The sequence below is a fragment of the Caretta caretta genome, chromosome 1 (genome assembly GCF_965140235.1).
Source record: "Caretta caretta isolate rCarCar2 chromosome 1, rCarCar1.hap1, whole genome shotgun sequence".
Lineage (NCBI taxonomy): Eukaryota > Metazoa > Chordata > Testudines > Cheloniidae > Caretta > Caretta caretta.
Window position 1 is genome coordinate 10507745 of NC_134206.1, and position 21654 is coordinate 10529398.

Consider the following 21654-nt stretch of genomic DNA (forward strand, 5'->3'; position numbering starts at 1 on the left):
TTCAAACAGTAACAAAACTCAGTGAATTTGAGAGACAAATTCCCATTTCTCACCATAGTTATGGTGACCATACGCCCTGTTTTGGCCGGTACAATCCCTTTTCTAAGCCCTGTCCCAGACGACTCAACTTTTTTGGCAAAAGTGGGCATTTTTCCCATTTGCTTTTGCCAACAAATGGGACAAATGGCCTCTTTTGTCAAAAAAGTGGGGTCCAGAGGAATGTGCAGGAGTGGGTGAGTGGTGATGCCAGCCCCACACAGGGGAGGAGGCAGGGCTTGGGTGGGGGGCAGGCAGGACTCCACTGAGCAGCAAAGCCAGCCCCAGCCATAGCCTGGGCCAGGCAGGGCCCAGATGAGCAGCTGGGGTCAGCTCAGTGTGGAGAGGGGTGGAGAGCTTAGGCTAGCCCGACATGGTGTCCCATTTTCCCTTTGGAAAATATGGTCACCCTAACCATAGTTCTAAATACATAGCATTTTTATAAAGTATTAATATTATTATTATTTGCAATTTCTGCTACACAAAGAATCCAAAGAGAATGCTACCAAGAGAGGAAGGATGATCCAGCAGCCTGGGACAAAGGACACTGGGTTCAATTCCCTGCTCTGCTGGAGCTTGGACAAGTCATTAAGTTTTTCTGTTCCTCAGTTCCCTATCTGTAAAAATGGGGAAATAGAGAAATACTATCTCACAGGTGTGTTGTGAGTATAAATACATTAAAAAGATGGAGAGGTACTAGTCCTTACAGTGACGCGGGTCACATAAGTACCACAGATATATGTAATATTTATAATGATTTTAAGATATGTGCAAACAAAATTAAATAGTTTCATTTTAATGTAAACTTTTAAATGTAGATTCACCAATACACTAGAGTGGAACAAAGAAACCAAAGTGTACTTGTGATTCTGACACGACACTGAATTTGTAATAGACTTACTGGCTTGCAGGGTTGTGTTAGTGAGACTGGTACTATGTGATATTAGGGGTGTGGATAGCATAGTCCCTGAGTCCTAATGTCTCCATGCTTTAAGGGCACCCCCTGTACTTCTGCCTTAGTTCCCTTGGCTGTGTTGCCAAAATGGGAGTGGTGTCAAGGCAACCTTTTAAGGCGGAGAGCCTTTTAAGCACTGATGTCCAAGATAGTATGCAGCCACATAATCTTTAAAAAGCTGTGAATTTGGCCAAGAAAGCTACACATGTACAGTCTCTCCTTGTACCAGAGTCATTATAACCAATAGAATTGTGGCATGCAAATTAGCTGAGACAACAGGTGGTTGAGTTAGCACTGATGTCACACTGACCGCAGTGAAGTTACCCAAGCTGTTGACCTGTCTATTTGTAGCCAGTTGTACTAATTGGGCCTACACATTTACCCTAATTATAAGCTTAATGGTAAAATGTAAGTGTGAAGGAACTGCTCAGGTTGGTGACAACACCAGTGGTGATGTTGTGGTGACATCATCAGACGGGGAGAGGTTGGTCAAGGTGACAGTTGGAAAGTGGATCTTGAGAGAGGGAGATCTGGTAATTTTGACAGGACAGTCACAGGCTAGACTTGCCTACAGAATGGGCTAAGTGAGGAAACGTTAGTAGAGCTCTGAGAAGGGAAACTGAAGAGGCTGAAGAGAGCTGAGCTTGATGTCCCTAGCCCCAGAAGCTTCCCATGTAAGTAGATCATGGTGTATGATAGTGTACCTGGTCTACACTAAAAAGTTAGGTTGACCTAGCTACGTCACTCAAGGGTGTGAAAAATCCACACTCTTGTGTGACATCATTAAGCTGAAATCATCTCTGGTGTAGACACCACGGTGTAGACAGAACTGCAGTGCTGCAGCTGTGGTACCCTTGCATTTCAACTCTAGACAAGCCCTATGTGATTTAGGCTTTGAAGTGATGCTACCTAATAATACCACAAGCAAGAGTGTATCTCTTGGTTTTCCAGTTCCTGAGGAGAAAAGACAAGCCCTTTAACTCTAAGTCTAAAAGAACCAAGGAGTGAATAGTACCAGATAGAGAGGATATATGTCAGCTTTTCACCAGGGGGGAAATAGGGCCTCAAAGAAAGTGAAGGTTTATAAATTGTCACAATGACCTGTTATATGTAATTGTTTAAGAAAGATGTAGGATGGAGACAGAGTGAATTAAATTAAACAAAGAGGGTTTTACTGATACCACTGACCAACTTAGTCCACAGAAAGGAACCCAGAAGGGCACTGCCACCTCCACCTGCTCTGGCTAAATCCTGAACCCCAGCTCGGATGGGAGACTTCATCTTTCTCAGCTCCCACCCTAATCTTCCCCAGCTTGTCCTCTTCCTTTCCCACCTTGTTCCTTCTCTTTTCTAACACTTTTTCCTTCTGTTTAATAACAGCCTGGCTTAGCTGGCCGAGACTGTATATTTTGCAATATGGCTGTAAGCCTGTGACCAGAAAGGCAGCTAAAAACAATGCCCTAAACAGCCCAATGCTGGTACAAGTTTGTCAGGTCTCAGAGTGGCTGATAAGACCGTGTGCTGTGCCTGTGTTTCTCCAATAATAAGGCTGTAAGTAAGAGTTAGCACCAGAAATAGAAGCTGCATTTTCTATCTTTGCTGTTCTTTTCTATTTCATTTTGTGTAATTGTCTTGGTTTGTCAGGATTGGACTTCAAGAAAAAAAGCCAAAACAACAGTTCCAGCCCATTTCAACTGACCTTCCTCTCTTTTCCCCAATAAGAATAGTTATTACCATCTTTGACACCATCTAAAACACTGCCAAATGAGGGTTTTTTTCCTTCTAAAATCTTTGCCCAGTTAAGGAAAAAGAATAAGGGATATTGTTAAAATAAAAGCCTTATTTAATACCTTATATTTCAAATGCTTGAACTGTTTTTCCTTTTCTTCTGCATCTTTAATAATAGGTTAAATGGATTTAGGATGCTTGCCATGATACTAAGTAGGTTGTGGTGTCTGAAAACCAAACCTTGTTTAACACTGGTTAATGTTGGATAGTGACGGGGTTATGTTAACAACTTTGATTCTTTGGACTCATATATTCCATCTAAATTAGTACAACACATCTATTATGGAGGTGCTGGCAATGACTTCATAATTTAAGTTGAGTTCCACTTTGCACTTAAAGCCAGGATTCAGCCTCTTTGCTATGGTATCCAGAGTAGCCATGGATTGTAATGTGAGTGTGTGAACAATATATCAGTCAGAAACAGAAAGATTTCTGGGTGGACAAGCATATCACAAGGCATTCCTGACGTACCATGGTTTGCTGAAATTAGGGACAGTATAGTTGGGTTTACAGAAACCAGATCAGCAGGCAGGGAAACAAGATTCAAGAGCCCATCAGGTTCACAATTGCAGAGTGGATTCCCTTTGGCTGAGTCCAGCAGCAAGTTCTACAGGCCTTACTCTTGTCAACTGCTCCTCTGGGAACCACTCCACTTTGACAATGTAACTGTACTGGTTGCTCACATTCACTGATGGAGACTCTTAGGTAAAGAGTTTCACTCATGATATAAGGGACCTTCTCAATTCAGGATTCACTTTCATTGGGAGGGCCAGTGCCCTATATTCAGAATAATAGTCCTGTTTGCAGCAGAAGAGAGGGTTACTCACCTTGTGCAGTTATTGAGGTTCTTTGAGATGTGTGTCCCTATGGGTGCTCTACTTCAGGTTTCAGTGCATCCCAGTGCCATTGATCAGAGATTTACGGTAGCAGTGTCCATGGGGGTCAGGTGCGCGTAATAGGTGTCTCACAGTGCAATTGGCGCCGCGTCTAGCGCGTGCATGACCTGAGCCCTGCAGTTCCTTCTCTACCACAGAGTCCTTATTGTGAACTCCAAAGTAGAGGGCAGGAGGATGGGTAGTGGAGCACCCACAGGGACACACACCTTGAAGAACCTCAGTTACTGCACAAGGTGAGTAACCCTCTCTTCTTTGAGTGCTGTTCCTGTGGGTGCCCCACTTCAGGTGACTGTAGAGCAGTATCCCTCAGAAGGCAGGAAGGACTTTGGGTTCATCTGAGTCACAGAGGTGAGTAAGGTTAGGCCAACTATGGCATCAGCCCTGGAGTCTTGAGTGCTCAGTGAATATGTCGACAGAAGCCTAAGTGGCCACCCTAATATCAGAACATTGCTGAGGAACGCTATTGAGGCAGAAACTGATCATATGGAATGCGCTCTGATGTGCGTAGGGGGGTCCATGTTCAGCATATGATAGCAATGTTGAATGCACACGGAGACCCATTTGGCCAGTCTCTGAGTGGATATTGCACAGTCTTTCGGACACTCAGTGGTAGAAATGAAAACTCTAGATTTCCAGAAAGATTTGGTCTTTTCCAGGTAAAATGATAACGCACGCCTAACATCCAATGAATGGAAGCCAGTCTCTGTTGGAGTCCCATGAGGCTTGTGATAGAACATAGGAAGATGGATTGGTTGGTTCACATGAAAGCATCGTGTTACCTTTGGTAAAAAGTTTGGGTGCGGACATAGCATGACCTTGTCTTTGAGAAATATTGTGTAGGGAGGATTGGTCATGAGAGCCGCTATCTCACTCACCCATCTGACAGAAGTAATAGCAACCAAAAAGGCCACTTTCATGGATAAATGTAGGAGGAAACAGATAGCTAATGGTTCAAATGGCAATCTGGTGAGGCACTTCAATACCAGATTGAGGTCCCAGGCCGAAGTATGTTGGCAAATTTCTGGGTAAATGTTCTGGAAATCTGTGAGGAAGTGTTTAGTAATGGAGTGTGCGTAGCTCGAGGTCCCATCAATCTCATGATGGAATGCTGTAATGACCACGAGATACACTTTGATCGCGCTCATTGCTAAACCCGAATGTTTCAGCTCCAGTAGGTATTGGTAGTGGTGCTGTGGAGGCCGTCACATATTTTTCTTCACACCAGGCAGAGAATCTCTTCCATGTTTAAAGGAAGTTATTATGCATGGTCACTTTCCTGCTGTTTAGAAATAAATGTGTTTAACTTTTTCCGAGCAGGCTAGTTCACCATAATCGAAACATGCAAGAGCCACGCTTGAAGGTGGAGTTTCTCCGGATTCCAGTGAAGCGTGCGACCATTGTTCTGAGACAGCTATGAGTTGATCCTCATTTACCATGGCCTGAAATTGTGATCATTTCTCTTTGGGGAGCTCTGCTGTGAATGAGCTAAGTTTGCCATAGTTATCATAATCATATTTAGCCAACAAGGCTGAATAGTTGGTGACTTGGAATTGAAATGTCGCTGAGGAGTAAACTTTTTGCCTGAAGAGGTCAAGCCTCTTGTGTTCCTTATCTTGTTTAGTCGATCTAAACTGTTGTTGTTTGCCTCATTGATTAGCTGCATTGACCATCAAGGAGTTGGGAGGTGGGTGAGAGAAGAGGAAGTCCACCCCTTTAGCAGGGATGAATACTTCTTATCCGCCCTTTTGCATGTCAGCGGAATTGAGGCTGGTGTCTGCCAGACTGTCTCTGCTGGTTTCAAAATCACATAATTGATGGGCAAAGTGCTTTTGCAAGCAGATGAAGGTTGTAGAATTTGTTCCAGCTTGTGCTGGTTTGTCTACACTTCCTCCAACAGGATGTCCTGGCTTTGGGGGACCCACTTAAACAGTTCCTGGAACTGTTTGAAGTAATCCACCAAGATAGGCGGTGGTGGAATAATTGCCTTATCTGAGGAGGAGGAAGAATTGTGAGCTGAAGATGTCACTCCCCGATCTGTGCCTGTTTGTGTCATCCCCAACATCCTGAGCCTCCGTTTGCTGCGGGATGGGTGACGTGGGATTAGACCACAGCTCACCTCTATGAGCCCTGGGTGGCCTGGAGCAGAGGCCCTGGTAAGTTGCCTAGGGTTGGGCCCATTGCATTGGGAAGGCCATTGGTGGATACATCCACAGCGATCCGTACCACAGCTATCTGGTTGTAAGGGCATTTGGACCCCATCTGGCTCCAGGGTGGTCATCACTCTTTCGGTCATGAGTGGTGTGGTGAGAGCGTGCATGGTTCCTGCACATCATCATCGTCTTCATTGGACGAGTGTACAGCATTATGAGAAGTAGGGGATCTCCTCTATAACTTACAGGAGAGCCCTCGGTACCAAATAGTAGGGACTGCAGTGCCAACACGACAGTCAAATCTCTCTATTGCAGTAGATTTTGTGGCAGTTCTGATGTCGGTACCATCGGTGCCAATGGGGAGAGATCGCCTATGTTTCTGCGGTGCTCTCTGAGGAGACATCTGTGCCCTCTTCCTCGGTCTTTTAGAGGAAGGCATGTCTCCTGTCCCTGCCAAGAGGGTGCCCAGAGAGGAGGTTAGTTGGTCTGGCTCTGGTTGGAGAGATTTCTCGATCAGTATAATTTTCAAGCAGAGATCCTGGTTATGCTGGGCTCTTGCTTTAAGATTACTGCAGTGGGTGCATTTTTGCAGGATATGCGTCTCCCCAAGACATTGGACACAGAAAGAGTGCCTGTCCGAAATGGGCATTGCTACAGGGAAAGAGCCGCAACGCTTAAAGCCTGGGAAGCCAGGCATGTCTAATGGTTAACCAACCCCGCTGTGGCAAAACTATGGGGAGGGTAAAACTGGGGAAAGTTAATGTGTTTTTTTTTAATGAAAACTATCACTAGCACTAACTATAACTTTTAAAATGACTGACTAACTACTGAAACTTATTTTTCTAAAAGTTTGGCAAGAGTGATGAACACTGCCCCAGAGCTCCATGTTCAGCAGAGGTAGGTCTAGTGTGCGGACATTGCTACCATAAATCTTTGATTGATGGTGTCGGGATGCATCAAAACCTGAAGTGGAGCACCCACAGGGACAGCACTTGAAGAAGAAGTAAGGGGACAGTACTTCTGAGCACTCCTGCTGGGGTCCAGGTTTGGTGCCACTAGTGGGGTAGAGAGGAAGAAGCAGAAGAAAAAACTCACAGTTCCCTCTGTGTGAATGGCTAATCCATCAGTCTTTCTCCAGACTGGACTACTGTGTACAAGACTTGAGCATTGACATTAACACAAGTGTTAGGAAATCCAATTTTAAACACTAGGACCAAGTAAGTCTGGCATGCACTCTGAAGATACATAAAAAAGGAAAGATCCAGCCTACCAGGACAATGAACTGGCCATAAACGAAATCAGGCTGGAAATTAGAAGTAACTATCAGAGGCGTGGAACAGCTTTCCAGTAGGAGTAGTAGGGGGCAAACTAACTAGTTTTAAGATGGAGCTTGATGGGATTATATGAAGGGGTTGCTTGTGATAGCAGGGGACTGGACTCAATGACTTCCAGTTCTTTCTTCCAAAAAAGCTACATCCCAATAGCAGAATCAAAAAATTGCAGGGGGCTTGTGCGTTGCACACCCTTTGCACAATCCCCCACATCTGTTGCACCCTCCCTTTACCAGTGGAAGCATACAGGCCTGTTGCAAAAGGGCTCTCTGTGGTCATGGAAGATGGGGCTAGGTTTGTACACAAAGGGCTTCATCCTGTTTGTAGGCAAGTAGTACATATAGTAGAATTCATATAAGAAATGCATTCAAAGTGGTGCCTCATTATACATGACTTCTGTTGATTTGAATGGAAGTTGTAGGCCTTATGATCAGTATTGGGCTCAAACTGATACACTTTAAGGCCAAAAAAGGCCATCATGATCATCTACGCCTATGCCACAGAACCTTGCAGGCCACAGAACCTTGCCCACCCACTCTTGCAATAGACCCATAACCTCTGGTTCAGTCACTGAAGTCCTCAAATCATGATTTAAACACTTGAAGTTACAGAGAATCCACCATTTCCTCTAGTTTAAACCTGCAAGTGCCCCATGCCCCATGCTGCAGAGGAAGGCGAACTCCTCTCGCTCTGAGTCTCCGCCAATCTGACTTGGGGGAAAATTCCTTCCTGACCACAAATATGGCAGTCATTTGGACCTTTAGCATTGCAGAAAACCAAACAGCCAGTCACCAGGGAAAGTATTCTCTGTAGTAACTCAGGTCATTCCCCATCTTTGTCTCACCATGGGCTGTTAGAGATATTTGCTACTTGCAGTCACAGATTGGGTACATTCCATTATAGACAGTCTCATTATACCATCCCCCTCCATAAACATATCAAGCTCAATCTTGAAACCAGTTAGGTTTTTTGCCCCCACTGTTCCCTTTGAAAGGATGTTCCAGAACTTCACTCCACTGATGGTAAGAAACCACCATCTCATTTCAAGCCTAAACTTGTTGATGGACAGTTATATCCGTTTGTTCTTGTGTCCACATTGGCACTTAAATTAAATGACTCCTCTCCCTGGTATTTACCCTCTTATGCATTTATAGAGAGCAATGAAATCTCCTCTCAGGCTTCTCTTGGTTAGGCTAAGCCTTCTCTTGGTTAGGCCTTGGTTAGTCCTTCTCTTGGTTAGGCTAAGCTCCTTCAGTCTCTTCTCATAAGGTAGGTTTTCCATTCTTCTGATCATCCTCGTAGTCCTTCTCTGCACCTGTCCCAGTTTGATTCATCTTTCTTTAACACAGGGGACCAGAATTGCACACAATATTTCAGATGAGGTCTCACCAGTGCCTTGTATAATGGTACTAACACTTCCCTATCTCTACAGGAAACCCTTCACCTGATATATCCTAGAAGCGCATTAGCCTTTTTCACTGATGAATCACATTGGCAGTTCATAGTCATCCTGTGATCAACCGATACACACAAGACTTTCTCCTCCTTTGTTGCTTTCAACTGATAAGTCCCCAGCTTTTAACAAAAATTCTTATTCTTAGTCCTCAAGTGCAAGACCTTGCACTTTGCACTATTAAATTTCATCCTATTTCTATTGCTCCATTTTCAAGGTGATTAAGATCTTCTTTTATGATATTCTGGTCCTCCTCCATATTGGCCTCCTGAATTTGTGCCAGCTGCGAATTTTATTAGTACATGCCCACTTTTTGTGCCAATAAGTTAAATCAAATTGGCCCCAAGACCAATCCCTGAGGAACTCCACCAGTAACCTCCCTCTAGCCTGACAGTTAACATTTCAATATGATGTTTTTGCAGTCTCCCCTTTCACCATCCTTATCCACCCTTGAATGCTCATATTAATCCCATTCTTCTGCAATTTAACTAATAATTTCCCATGTGTAAGTGTATAAAATGCATTACTGAAATCCAGGTTTCAGAGTAACAGCCATGTTAGTCTGTATTCGCAAAAAGAAAAGGAATACTTGTGGCACCTTAGAGATTAACCAATTTATTTGAGCATGAGCTGAGCTGTAGCTCACAAAAGCTCATGCTCAAATAAATTGGTTAGTCTCTAAGGTGCCACAAGTACTCCTTTTCTTTTTGTGAAATCCAGGTAGATTTGATCTACTGCACTTCCTTTGTCTTAAAAAATCAGTCATCTTCACAAAGAAAGAGATCAGGTTGCTCTGGCATGATCTACCTTTTGTAAAACCATGTTGTATTTTACCCCAATTACTGGTTACCTCTATGCACTTAACTACTTTCACTATCAAAATTTGTTACAAGACCTTGCATACATCAATTGAGGTCATACTAACAGGCCTGTAATTTCCTGGATCACTTTTTCCCCTTTCTTAAAAATAAGTACTATATGAAGCAATTCTCCAGTCATACGGTGTGATCCCTGAGTTTATGGATTAATTAAACAGAAGGGGGAAATGTATTCCTGCTTTTTTAAAAATATCCTCATAAAATGTATTGTATACTCAAAGAGTAATTTGCTTTGTACTCAAAACTGTAATTTTGATGTGCATAAGATGTGTTCTTCATATGTAATAACAAAATAGTTGAATCCTGCTTTAAATGCAAAACTCAACTCTGAGTCTTAACTTTGGAACCATGAACAGCACTTCCATCATAAAACCATATGTCTCATGGAGTAGTTTTGAAGTTGGATAAACCAAACTTAACAATGCTTCTGTAAAATGTGCATGAAACTAAAGTATTTAATTACTAACCTCATCCATACCACAGTCACATTCCTCCTCATCTTCTATTATACCATTACCACACATCTGTGTTCCAAATATTTTTTTTTCTGGTATGTTAAGAAGGCATGTTTTTCCTGGTTTTCTTATCGTGTTGAAATAGAATCCTCTGGAGCAATTACTGAACTCTGTGCACATTATCCGCCTGCACAGGGAGAAAATATCTAATGCTAGAGATCACTTTAATCTGTCAATATATCAAAATCCAATGGTTGGAAATTGAAGCTAGACAAATTCAAACAATAGAAAATGGAACAAATAGCTTCATTCAGCACACAAGATGGATGCACAAAAGTATAATGGTGTCAAGTATCAGAGAGGTAGCTGTGTTAGTCTGGATCTGTGAAAGCAGCAGAGTCCTGTGGCACCTTATAGACTAACAGACGTACTGGAGCATAAGCTTCCGTGGGTGAATACCCACTTCTTCAGATGCATGTAGTGGACATTTCCAGAGGCAGGTATAAATATGCAAGCAAGAATACAAGCTTATGCTATAATACGTCTATTAGTCTATAACATGTCACAGAAAGAAAAGGAGTACTTGTGGCACCTAAGAGACTAACCAATTTATTTGAGCATGAGCTTTCGTGAGCTACAGCTCACTTCATCGGATGCTTTCAAAAGTATTTCAAAGGTATAATGGGAATCTTAAATGTGGCACTTTCCTAGTTTTTAAGTGCTTGACTTTGCAACCCAAACAATATTCTTCTTGAAGCAGAAACATTATTACCTTCAGGCTGTTCACCCAGATAAAATTTGAAGATTTAATTTAAAATTAAATGAACTTCTCTAACACACAACATAGAACGGAGACCAACTGACTATGCACTTAGATATAAAAATCAGACTAACTATGCTTGATTCAGGAATAACACTGGATCATTAAAAATGTATATACTGTAGTACCAAACCAACCCTGTATTACATTTTTAATGGAATATTCTCTGGTCAACAAGTTAAAATTTAAATGAATTAAAATACTTTTGATTTTGTAATGAATCCCATTTTAAAAAAAGAATTCCATACCTGGGTCATTCTTTCCTGCAGACTGATTCCATTAGTACAGACCAGATCGGTAGTCTTCCTGTATATGTAAATCAACTTAGAGCCTACCAGTAGTAGTTGAGAGTTTTCCAACTTTGTCCACTGACTCCTCTCCGTTATTCTCCAGTCAAAGTTTAGCAAAATTATAACTTCAGCTTAGGTTAGCCAGTAACTGAAGTGAGGGGGATATGTAGTTTTGGACTTCGTTCACAGAAAAAATTCCCAGGTGAGAAATTCTTTCTTCTGCATCCTGTTTGTAACATGATGATAGACAAAGCTGTTTTGAAAGGAATATCCTCTTTCCCAGCAGGGGCTAGGAGGGAGAAGAATGGTCAGAAAGAACCAGACATTGTGGCTTTGGAGAACTAGGCGGGGGTGATGTCCTAGCAAGGGCCTATGAAAGGTAATCTTTGAAAAATGAAGGTTACTTACCTGTAATCAGAGTTCCTCGAGATAGACTCTGCATATTCACACTCATGGGATGCTCTGATCAGTGGAACCCAAGCTAGCAATGCCCACTGGAGAATTCACACACCTCTTTAGTAGACACTTAATGTTCCATGGTAAGGGTATAAAAGGGTGTGGCTCTCCAGCCACCTCAGTTCCTTCCCCCACATCCCAGGTCCCTTGGTAAGTAGGATTCCAAGGAAGTGGGGAAAGATGGGCGAGGAGTGTCCATAGGCAGAGTCCATATCAAAGAACCCCAGTTACACAAAAGTAATCTTAATTATTTCTTTGCAGGGCCTCTGCATACTCCCACTCATGGGATAGACGAACAAGCAGCAACTGTAATCCAAGATGGTGGGATACGGAATCCTAACTGAACAATGATTGCAGAACAGCCATACTACACTTTGCATCTGATATAGACTCTAAGTCTAATGAGTAGTACTTAGTGAAAGTATGCATTGAAGTCCAGGTTGTTGCTCTACAAATTTCCACAAGAGGAACATGTTTGGAAAAAGCCATAGAAGCTGCCTTAGCCCTGGTAGAAAGTCCAACAGACCTTGTACTTTTGTCCCATTGATCTATACAGGGACCATTATTTTAATGGGTCCTTGTTCTGCTCTCCATACCTGGGCATACCCACACTCCATAAGGGGGTATTCTGTTTGGACATGTCTTGGTAGGGGGCAGGGCATGTCAGGGAAAGGACCAGATTAGAGGAGGAGTAGAGTGGGTCAATTTGGGGCATGGCTGGGGAAGCCTGGCTGAAGCCAAGGCAGGAGTCACAGCTGGAGGTGAGTAGAAGGCAGAAAGGGCCCTACTTAGCGTGTACCTTGGGCTACACAAGCAAAGTAACATGTGATAAGCTGTTGCCTACAACATATGTATGCAGCAGCACAGGGCAGGAGACAGCAAGGAGCAACTTCTTATATGTTCATGGCTTCTACACCAGGACATTCTGAGTTAACATAAAAGCCCATGCAACCTCAACTCTGCCTTCTTTGACTGATACCCCAATATGCCCATAACACATACTCCCATTCTACCTTTTCCCTGTAATGGAGAGGCAGTACTTGCACTTCCCCTACACTCAAAATACTGATCCTGTTCCCCCAACCAATACTATACTTGCAAAATTTAACAACCACTTCATACTGTTTTACATCCTCTTCACACCTGCACGCTGGATACCACCCAAACCTATATTTTTCCCTAACACTATTTAAATCCACAGACTGATCTCATAACCCACCTCACAATGAAATCTCCATATATCACAATCACAACTCTTCCAAGCTGCTCCAGTTTATTTCTCCACCATTCAATATAGCTACACCTAACACAATGAATGCCACTGGAGTGAATGCAGAGAAATCTCAGAGGCTATGGCAAGGTCCAGAGGAGCACAGTTAAGCTTGTGTGGGCTATGACCTTAACTCTGTATTTCCTGGTTTTCAGAATTTTGAGTTTTGCTGAACTCAATATTCTGGAAGGGCAGGAGTTAAGACCTGGCAACCTTATCTCTACATTAACACATTTTTTTGCCATTTAATAATTCCTTCTTTGGCACATGTAGAAGAAGCTGAAGAAGAAGGTGGGTATCATCTCTGATACCTAAACAATGGACAGATGATGATCTTTTGTTTTTTTTTTTTATAAACAAACACCTAAAGAACTAGCTGTATGTCATAACTCATGGGTCTTGAATTTGAGCCCACAGGGTTAAGCCGAACTCCATCCTCCACCCAACAGCCTGCTGCCAACTGTTTACCTAGGGTCCATGAAGCCCAGTCCCAGTTTGAAGCTCTGCCCCTGAGGTCCTATTGGCAGAGTCCTAAAACAGCTGATGGGCCTGTTGGTCTTACTGAAGCCAGCAGCAAGAAGAGGAAGGTATCTGAACAACTGGGCCCCTCCCTGTTCTGGACTGTGCGCCTTGCGCTTCCTGCTCCCCCAGCTTGATTTCCTGGCATCTGATTTATGGTTCTGATCTTTAGTTTAACTCCTACCTCCGAGCCTCAGGTATCCTTACATGACCTGACTCATGGTTCTGATTTCAAGTTTGTCTCCTGCTTCTGACCTTCCAGTATCCTGACCTAGCTGACTTTTGACTCCTGTCTCCTGAGCGTGGACTCTGTCTCTGACCAGTAGGTCTGGCTGCGCATGACCTGGCCATGATACTGGGCTAGATGGACCTTTGGTCAACCCAGTATTGCCATTCTTATGTTCTTTTGTCCCCTCTGATGGAAGGCCATAGCCCGGTACTCTCAAACTGGGAAGATTTTCTGCAGTCAATATCAGCCATCTTTGATGACCCGCACTGAGTTTGAACAGATGAGGCCACTCTGAGGAGACTCCAGCAGGGGCAAGGCACAGTGGCATCCTGTGCAGCACACTTCCACCGCCTCACAGTAGATACAGAGTAGAATGAAGCAGCACACCTGTACTAATTGCAGTGGGGCTTGCAGGAACAAATTAAAGATGAACTGGTCCATGTAGAGATACATAGGCCCATAGGGACTAGATGTGTTCATCTGTCCTCTGGAAGGTCATTCATGAACTTGGTAAGCTTCCCATAGTTGTAGTAGTCATACTTTGCCAAGAAGGTGCTGTAGTTCACTACCTTCCTTCCGAGGAGGTCCAGTCTTGTGTGGTCCTTACCCTGAGGTTTGGATTTGAAGTGAGGTTGTTTGGAGCAATGGTTTGCCGCCTCAACCACTAGTGAGTTTGGTGATGGGTGGGAAAAGAGGAAGTCCATTCCCTTGGCTGGCACATATTATTTTCTGTCAGCCCGTTTGCATGTGGGTAGGATGGTGTCTGGTGTCTGCCACATGTTTTGGCAGGTTCCAGAATGGCATGCTTTATTAGTTGTACAATTTTTGAGGAAGATGAGTGTTGTAAGATTTTGAGCATCTTATGCTGGTTTTCTTGGACTTCCTCCAACAGTATGTCCTGGCTCAGCACAATTCTCTTAAAGAGTTCTTGAAACTGTTTGAAGTCATCTGCCATTGTAGGTGGAGGTGGCATGATGGCCTCGTCAGGGGAAGAAGAAGAGTTGTGTGTTCGTGACATTTTCTGGACCAATTTCTTCTCCTCTGTATAGGGACAATGGAGGAGACCTAAGTTTGACTCTGGGTGGCAATGAGGTTCTGGCATAGTGGACTTTGTAGGCAGCTCATGAAGACCAGGGCGGTCACTGCATGGGAAACTCAATGGGGACACACATCCGTAGTTGTCCGTACAATAGGTATGATGGTTGCTTTTGGCCCTCAGCGTGCCTCCAACAGGTCTGTGGTGAGGAGGCGAGGAGTGTTGTGAGGAGAAGATCCTGTCACCCTGGCCCTCATCCTCACTGTCTCTTGGTACCGATGGTGCCATGGGAGAAGTGAACTGCATGATGCTGCTTCTGGTGGGAGATCCATCGGTGCTGAGAAGTGGCAACTGCAGCACCAAAGATATTGATATATTCCTCTGTTTTAGGAATTGCTCCGGTGCCGATGAATGCAGTGCCGAGGGTTTCGGTGCGGTCGAATAGTGTGGAGTCATCTTGTGGCTTGCCTTTGTAGGTGCTGGTGGACCCACAAGGCGACAGTGCTGACAGTGGTGGTGGCGGTCCCGATGTCAGTAGTGCTGATGTTGTTCTCAGTGCCGGAGGTGGCAGCATGCTCGGCGCTGGGTCCACCTCATGTGCCGGTGTAGGCGGTGCCTTGGAGGAGGCATGGCTGTGCCTGTGTCTCAACTCTGTGGTCTTTGCTTTGGGCTCCACAGTAAGGCCCGTGCTGGAGGTGCCAGGTCAGTCATAAGTGTGACTCTAGACATGGTCGGCACCGATGGTAATGACTTACAGGGTACCATTTCCTTTTGTGTGGTTCCCTCTGCAGAGAAGTCGATGCTAGCTTCCTCTTATCTTTAGAGGATGGAGTTGAGCTCTTCGTTGGTTCCAACCTTGTCTGAGAGCTCTTACGGAGAGGCTGTTGGTGGCCCGTTTCTGGGCTTGGTTGAAGCGATATCTTCATTAGGATCATCTTAAGGGGGGAGGTCCCAGATGTGCCAGGCCCTCGCCTTCAGGTTGTTACAGTGAACACACTTTTTGGGTATATGTGATTCACTGAGACATCTTACACATAGAGTTTCCATCATAACTCAGCATTGCTTCCCAGCAGTAGCTACAGCTTTTAAAGCCAGGGGAACCCAGCATGTTTCAGAGAGCTCCGAAGGCATCAGGGAACAGGAGAAAAAACTTTTCTTTTTTTGAACAGGTTAACTATCTACTAAACTAACTATGAACTATAACTAACTTATTTAATTTATCTAACTATTATGTCTCTTATTCTATCTACAGGGGAAGAAGCTGTTACACTGTCCCAAGCTCCGTCTTTAGCCAAGGATGGCTGAGAAGGAACTGAGGGGGTCGGGATGAGCATGCTAGATGAGACTCCAATGGCACCAGGGGATGTCTACTGCATACATGTGTCCTGACCAAGCACTGCTACCAAAAAACTCCAAACAACAGTGCTGGGACACACCAACACCTGAAGTTGAGCATTCACAGGCTCAACACCTGAAGAAGAACAGCAAGCTCTCCAAACAATTGCACTATTTCCTGTTCTGGACTCTGTGCCTTGTGCTTCCTACTCCTGCTCCTCCATTTTGATTTCCTGGTATCTAATTTGTGGTTCTGAGCTCCATTTTGTCTGCAGACTTTGACCCTCTGGTATCCTGACCCAGCCTGACTCTGGTTCCTGACTTGTGGTTCTGATTTAAAGTTTATCTCCTGCTTCTGATGTCCCAGTATCCTGACCCAGTTGACTCTCAACTCCTGTCTCATGAGTGTGGACTCTGGCTCTGACTAGTAGCGATGACCCAGCTGTGACATTATAGATTTCACATTTTCTCCAGAATCTCATCTGTCTTTACATTAAATAGACAATCTCCCTCAAAAATAATATCTTCAATTCTCATTCCTGTCTCAGAGGAAAGCCCACTGATCTCAACCAGGCATGACACCTTAAAGAAATGGCTGAGGCTATAGCCTTGGCTGAAGCAATTGAAGATTGCTTGCCCTTAATTCATCCCTGGACACCAAAAGAGCATTTGCTAATTGAGTATACAATCTGTAAATGGGGGAAAGCCCCACGGATTCCAAAGACCCCACGGGACAGGTGTAGGCCCCCAGTGAATTCCTGGCCAACCACTCAATGGTACTCCTATGAGTGGATCCATGGAAGAGTGGAAATGTCTGGAGGAGGAGCAGTGACAGTGGCTCAGAGGACGGAAAACATAGGATTGAACCTCTGATTCAGAAGACGACTCCTCTCCTTCTGTTCACCATGGAGGTGCAGTTTCAGATGATGCCAGCGACTGGTGCTTGAGGTGGAGAGGCCCACAGAGAAGCGAGCATTGCAGGTTCCCTCTTCAACAGTACTGAAGGGTGAGCTGTCAGGGGTACATGAGGCTGGTACAATACCAAGTGTAGTAGCGATCCTGCCCATTGTCCCATGTCTGCCAGCACCGATAGCGTTGACTCTTGTATTGCTGGCAATACCAGCACCAACAGGGTCAGGATGTTCCGGGCAGCCACAAATGGCTCTGGCGGTTCACTATTAAGATAGTGTCATTGTGGTGCCGCAGATGAGGAAGGAGCTCCTTCTGTCTCTGGACTAGATGAAAACTGCCTAGGCATTGAAGTCAACAGTGTATTATTCTGCAGTCTCAGAAGAGTGCTTGGGCTTGGACCGCAGTCTACTCTTATCCCCATGCCTAGCAGACTTCAGTGCCAGAGATCTCTCCCTTTCGGCCATCTGCTTCTTATGCCTCCTCTTAGTCGCTGGGGAATGCGAGCAGTGTCAGTACTCAGGTATGGCAGGAGATGCACTCCTTACTGACATCGAGGCACTCGGTGCTGAGTCTGACTAAGCTGGTTCAGATGGAGATCTCGAGAACTCTTCCATGAGTACAAACTTGAGCCTGGCTTCATGATCTTTCTTCATGTGTGGCTTAAAATCTACACATTTGGCAACACTCTATGATATAAGCTTCCTCAAGGCACTTCAAGCAAGTTCAGTGCAGGTCGCTCATGGGCATAGCCTTATTGCAGGAAACACAGGGCTTGAAGCTGGGTGATCAAGGCATCCCTGGGTACTGGGAGTTGACTGAAATCCTGAGATGGTAAAAAAAAAAATCTAACTAACTAAACACTAATAACCTTAACACTAATTATTTACAAAACAAGAGAACATAGTTCACTGGGAGAACTTTCAAATGCAAAAAGAGCAGTTCCAGTGACTGTCACAGGGGGTGAGATGGAACTGAGGAGGGTTGGGTGAGTCTTTTGTACCCGTGACACCGTTGCACAGCAACAGAGGGCACTCAAGCCACCCTGATGGGTACCACCAAGGGAAAAAATTTCTGGCAACTGTGCACGGGGATATGCACACACCAAGAGTGCAATGCACATGTGCAATCACTCAAAGAAGAACTAACATTTAACGAATACTTAATCTATTTACGTTAGTGACTGTCTAACAGTGGTAAAAGTAACTTAAAGGACTTACCGGTACTCCGGAGTCCTGAACAGGGGGCGTGGCCTCGACCGGAAGAGGCAGGCCCTTTAAATCAAGATTTAAAGGCCCCAGGGCGCTGGCTGAGGCTGGGAGTCCTGGGGCCTTTACATCACCCCCAGAGCTACCAGCTGCAGAGGCAGCTGGGAGCCCCAGGACTTAGGGGTGATTTAAAGGGCCCTGGGATCTGGCCACTGCTACCGCAGTGGAGCTCCGGGTCCTTTAAATCACTGCAGAAGCCCTGACGCTACTACCCCAGGGCTCTGGCAGCGGGGCTCAGGTGGCACTTTAAAGGGCCCGGGGGCTCTGGCCACTGCAGGGAGCCCCAGGGGTGCTTTAAAGCACCAGCCTGGAGAAGCCAGTCCGGTCCCGCAAGGCGTAGTGGCTCTTGCCGATACGCCGTACCAGCTTACTTTCACCTCTGCTGCTTAACTATTTGCAAGTAACAATAGATGAGAAAGAGAGCTGAAAGAACCAGGGCTTGAAGGAACACAGGGCGCTCCAAATCCATCACAACCAGAGAGAAGGAACTGAGAGGGAGTTGGAGAAGCATTGTCCTTTATACCCTTCAGGTATGAGTACAAGGACACAGCACACATTTGCAATCCGAGTGGTAATGATTGCAACAATCTTCAACTCTTGTTCACTGGTCACACATAAACCTACAATGGAATGTATACATCTGCAATAACTTGAAGGAGAACCACTGCTGCAAAGTGCTACAGGCCAGTAAAAGGAGAGTAGGGCCCATAATCCCTTAGTATTCTTGGTTTCAACCTGAACTCCAAACTAATCCACAAAGCAATTGATATCAGGTCAAATGTGGAATAAGGAGCCAAGAGAGAGAGAGAGAGACACAAAAAAAACCAAAGGAAAAATATCACATATACAAGTCAGAAAAGACTTCTGAATTTAATTGATTCTTCAAAGGCAGGAAGCCTAATATCCATGTCAAAAGGAAGGGAAAAAGAGTTAGTGACTGAACATGAGAACATTTTCAACTGGTATTCTGTGCCTCCTATATAATATGCAATGTAGATGAAGGACCATCCTGTCTTATGTGCACCAGGGGCAACCAGTTCATACAGATAAAACCACAATCTCCTAATTTTCCAGTGACTGTGATAGGGTGTACACTGATGAGGAAGGTGCCAGAGATGCCATGGGGGAAGGGCTAGCCCCACACTGCTGGTCTTGTCAATCATATATGGTAGGGAGGAGGTCTTTGAAATGGAGGAAACTGCAGTCAGTTGGAGGGGGAGGAGGAAGATTACACTAAGCAGGAGGCTGCTGGAGTGACTCCTGGAGTCACAAGGGGAACTCTCATCCAGGACACCTTATCCCCAACCTGTGGGCAATATAGCAAACACCCATGGTAAGCTGGACAGAGTAAGCTTGACTCAGCAGCCCAGCCCAAGAGATTTCTTAAAACCCACTACACAGGTCCTGTATTGTTGGCAGCACTGTGGACCTTCTTTCCCCCCAGGAGGGGCCCCGGGAAGGGGAAACTCTCGAGTCCATTGGGGTACTTAATTTTCCTTTTGATTCCACCATCCAGAAAGACTCAAGGAACCCCACAAAGGGCAGGGCCTCCTTGCAAAACTGAAGGAACTGGGGCCTGTGCTGGAGCCACCCAGTGTAAATAACCATCCCACCATCTGGGAGAAAAAATGTAGGTGACTTCTTTACAATGAGCTAATCAAAAGACATAATTATTGTATTATAAACTTTAAAATCAAGCATTACTCACGAGGCATATGACCACATCACGCATTTTCCTCCTCCAGGGCATTTGCAAACACAGCCTCTAGCTGTATTTCTCTTAGTATTATCATGAGGGAAGCCAAGAGAATGGCCCATCTCATGTGCAACACTGATTGCATCATAAAGCACTGATCTAGATCTTGCCTGTACACAGTTAGACAAAATACCAAGACAAGGCGTTATGACTTACATATGAACATAAAAAAGCCAAATTTTAAGTGTTGTGACACTGCATGAACACATTGGATAATATCATTTGCAAACATGTATCTAGAACACTGCAGAATCCCACAAGAGAACTTTCAGGGTGAAGGAATAATTTCTTTACACTGCCCTCTGAGATCATTTTAAGAGGTGGGAAAAAATGAACCACTCACAAGTGATATGTCTAGTTCTGCCAAGGTTCCCAAGCCATAGAATTTTACCCAATAATTCCTACATCAAATCCAGAACTTCTGACTGTGCTAAAGCATTTCTTTTATAGGGACATCAATTCCTGATTTAAAGATTCCATGTGATGAAGAATCCACCATAACACTTAGCAAGCTTTTGTAAAGGTTAATTAACTTCACTGTGCCTTATCTCCCATCCAAATTCATCCAGTTTCAGATTCTTCTCTTTCATAAGACAAATAGTTGAACTTTTTAAGTCTCTCACCTTAAAGCAGGTTTTTCAGACTGAATCATTCTTATACCTCATCTAAACCACTTCCAATTTTTCACCATTCATGTGAAAGTAAAAAGTAGGTAATGGGGGAGAGGGAAAATGGAGACCCTATGTTTGAAAGATTAGCAGAAAGAACTTAGTCATAATGGATCACCGATATCAATTTCAGATAAGATAAGAGTAGGTAAATAACTTTCACCTATTGCTTCCATATCTTGGTTGTAGGGAGTCCACATTTTTTAATATTTCTAAATAACTGCACAGGATACAGACCAATTGCATTCTTGACTTCATACTGGTGAGACTAAGGACTAAGGCAGAAAATATGGTTTAAATTCCCCTCACTTTGGAGAGTGCCTGGATATTTACTTGTAAAAATGATCAAGTGGCACAATGTTCCCTACAAAGCTATTATAACAAAACCACTAAGCTGTGGGTGTATCAACTGGGAAAATAGGTCTCCCGCTGAGTCACTTTCAATTCAGTTCATTTGATCCCCTTCCAGGTTGTATCACATTTTCATAATTACTGACCCTCTTCGGGGGGGGGGGGAGACCTGGGCCTGCCCGCTACTCTGGGTCCCAACTCAGGGACCCTAGAAGTAGCAGCCACCTGTTGCGTCCCGGTACTAATTGCTGCATTTCCCTGGGCCACTTCTCCATGGACTCCCAGTACCTTTCCTTCACCCTTAGCTCAGGCTGAAGTCTTTCTTGAGTCCCAGCAGCCAGCCAGGTGCTGCTTCTTGCTCCCCCAGTCCCTGCCAGTAACTGCTCTGTCCCTGGTATTGCAGTTCCTTTAACCAGCCAGAAGCACTGTTCTCCCTCCTCTGGCTCCAGGCAGCAACTGACTAACTCTGTTACTGCAGCTCCTTTTACATGGGCTGTCTAGGTCCAGGTTGGCTGCTTCCCTGCAGCCTCTCTAGGCCACTTGGAGGTTTCAACTTCCCTGCTCCTTTCTGGGATGTGGGGTAGCAGGACCACAAGGTCTCCAGCAGGGGGCCTCAGGGCCTGTACACCCCATCACAATGATGATACAATACCTTGGCTGATAAAGTTTGCAGATGAGATATTGTTGGGGAAGTAAATAATGAGGGAGACAGACTACTGTTACAAATAGATCTGAACCACATGATTAAATGATTGTAGTCCAACAAAATGAGTTTTAATACAGGCAAATGTAAGATAGCGCATCT

General features: G+C 44.5%; 1 protein-coding gene across 1 annotated transcript in view; it reads right to left on the bottom strand.

The window, feature by feature from the left end:
* LOC125631701 (disintegrin and metalloproteinase domain-containing protein 20-like) overlaps nucleotides 1-21654 on the bottom strand; it is a 174285-nt gene that overhangs the window by 53040 nt on the left and 99591 nt on the right. The window contains exons 11-12 of the mRNA XM_048838772.2: nucleotides 19783-19940; nucleotides 9955-10129 (exon numbers count right to left, since the gene is read on the bottom strand). Of these exons, the coding sequence (XP_048694729.2) occupies nucleotides 9955-10129; nucleotides 19783-19940 (333 nt within the window). The remainder of the gene's footprint in view (nucleotides 1-9954; nucleotides 10130-19782; nucleotides 19941-21654) is intronic.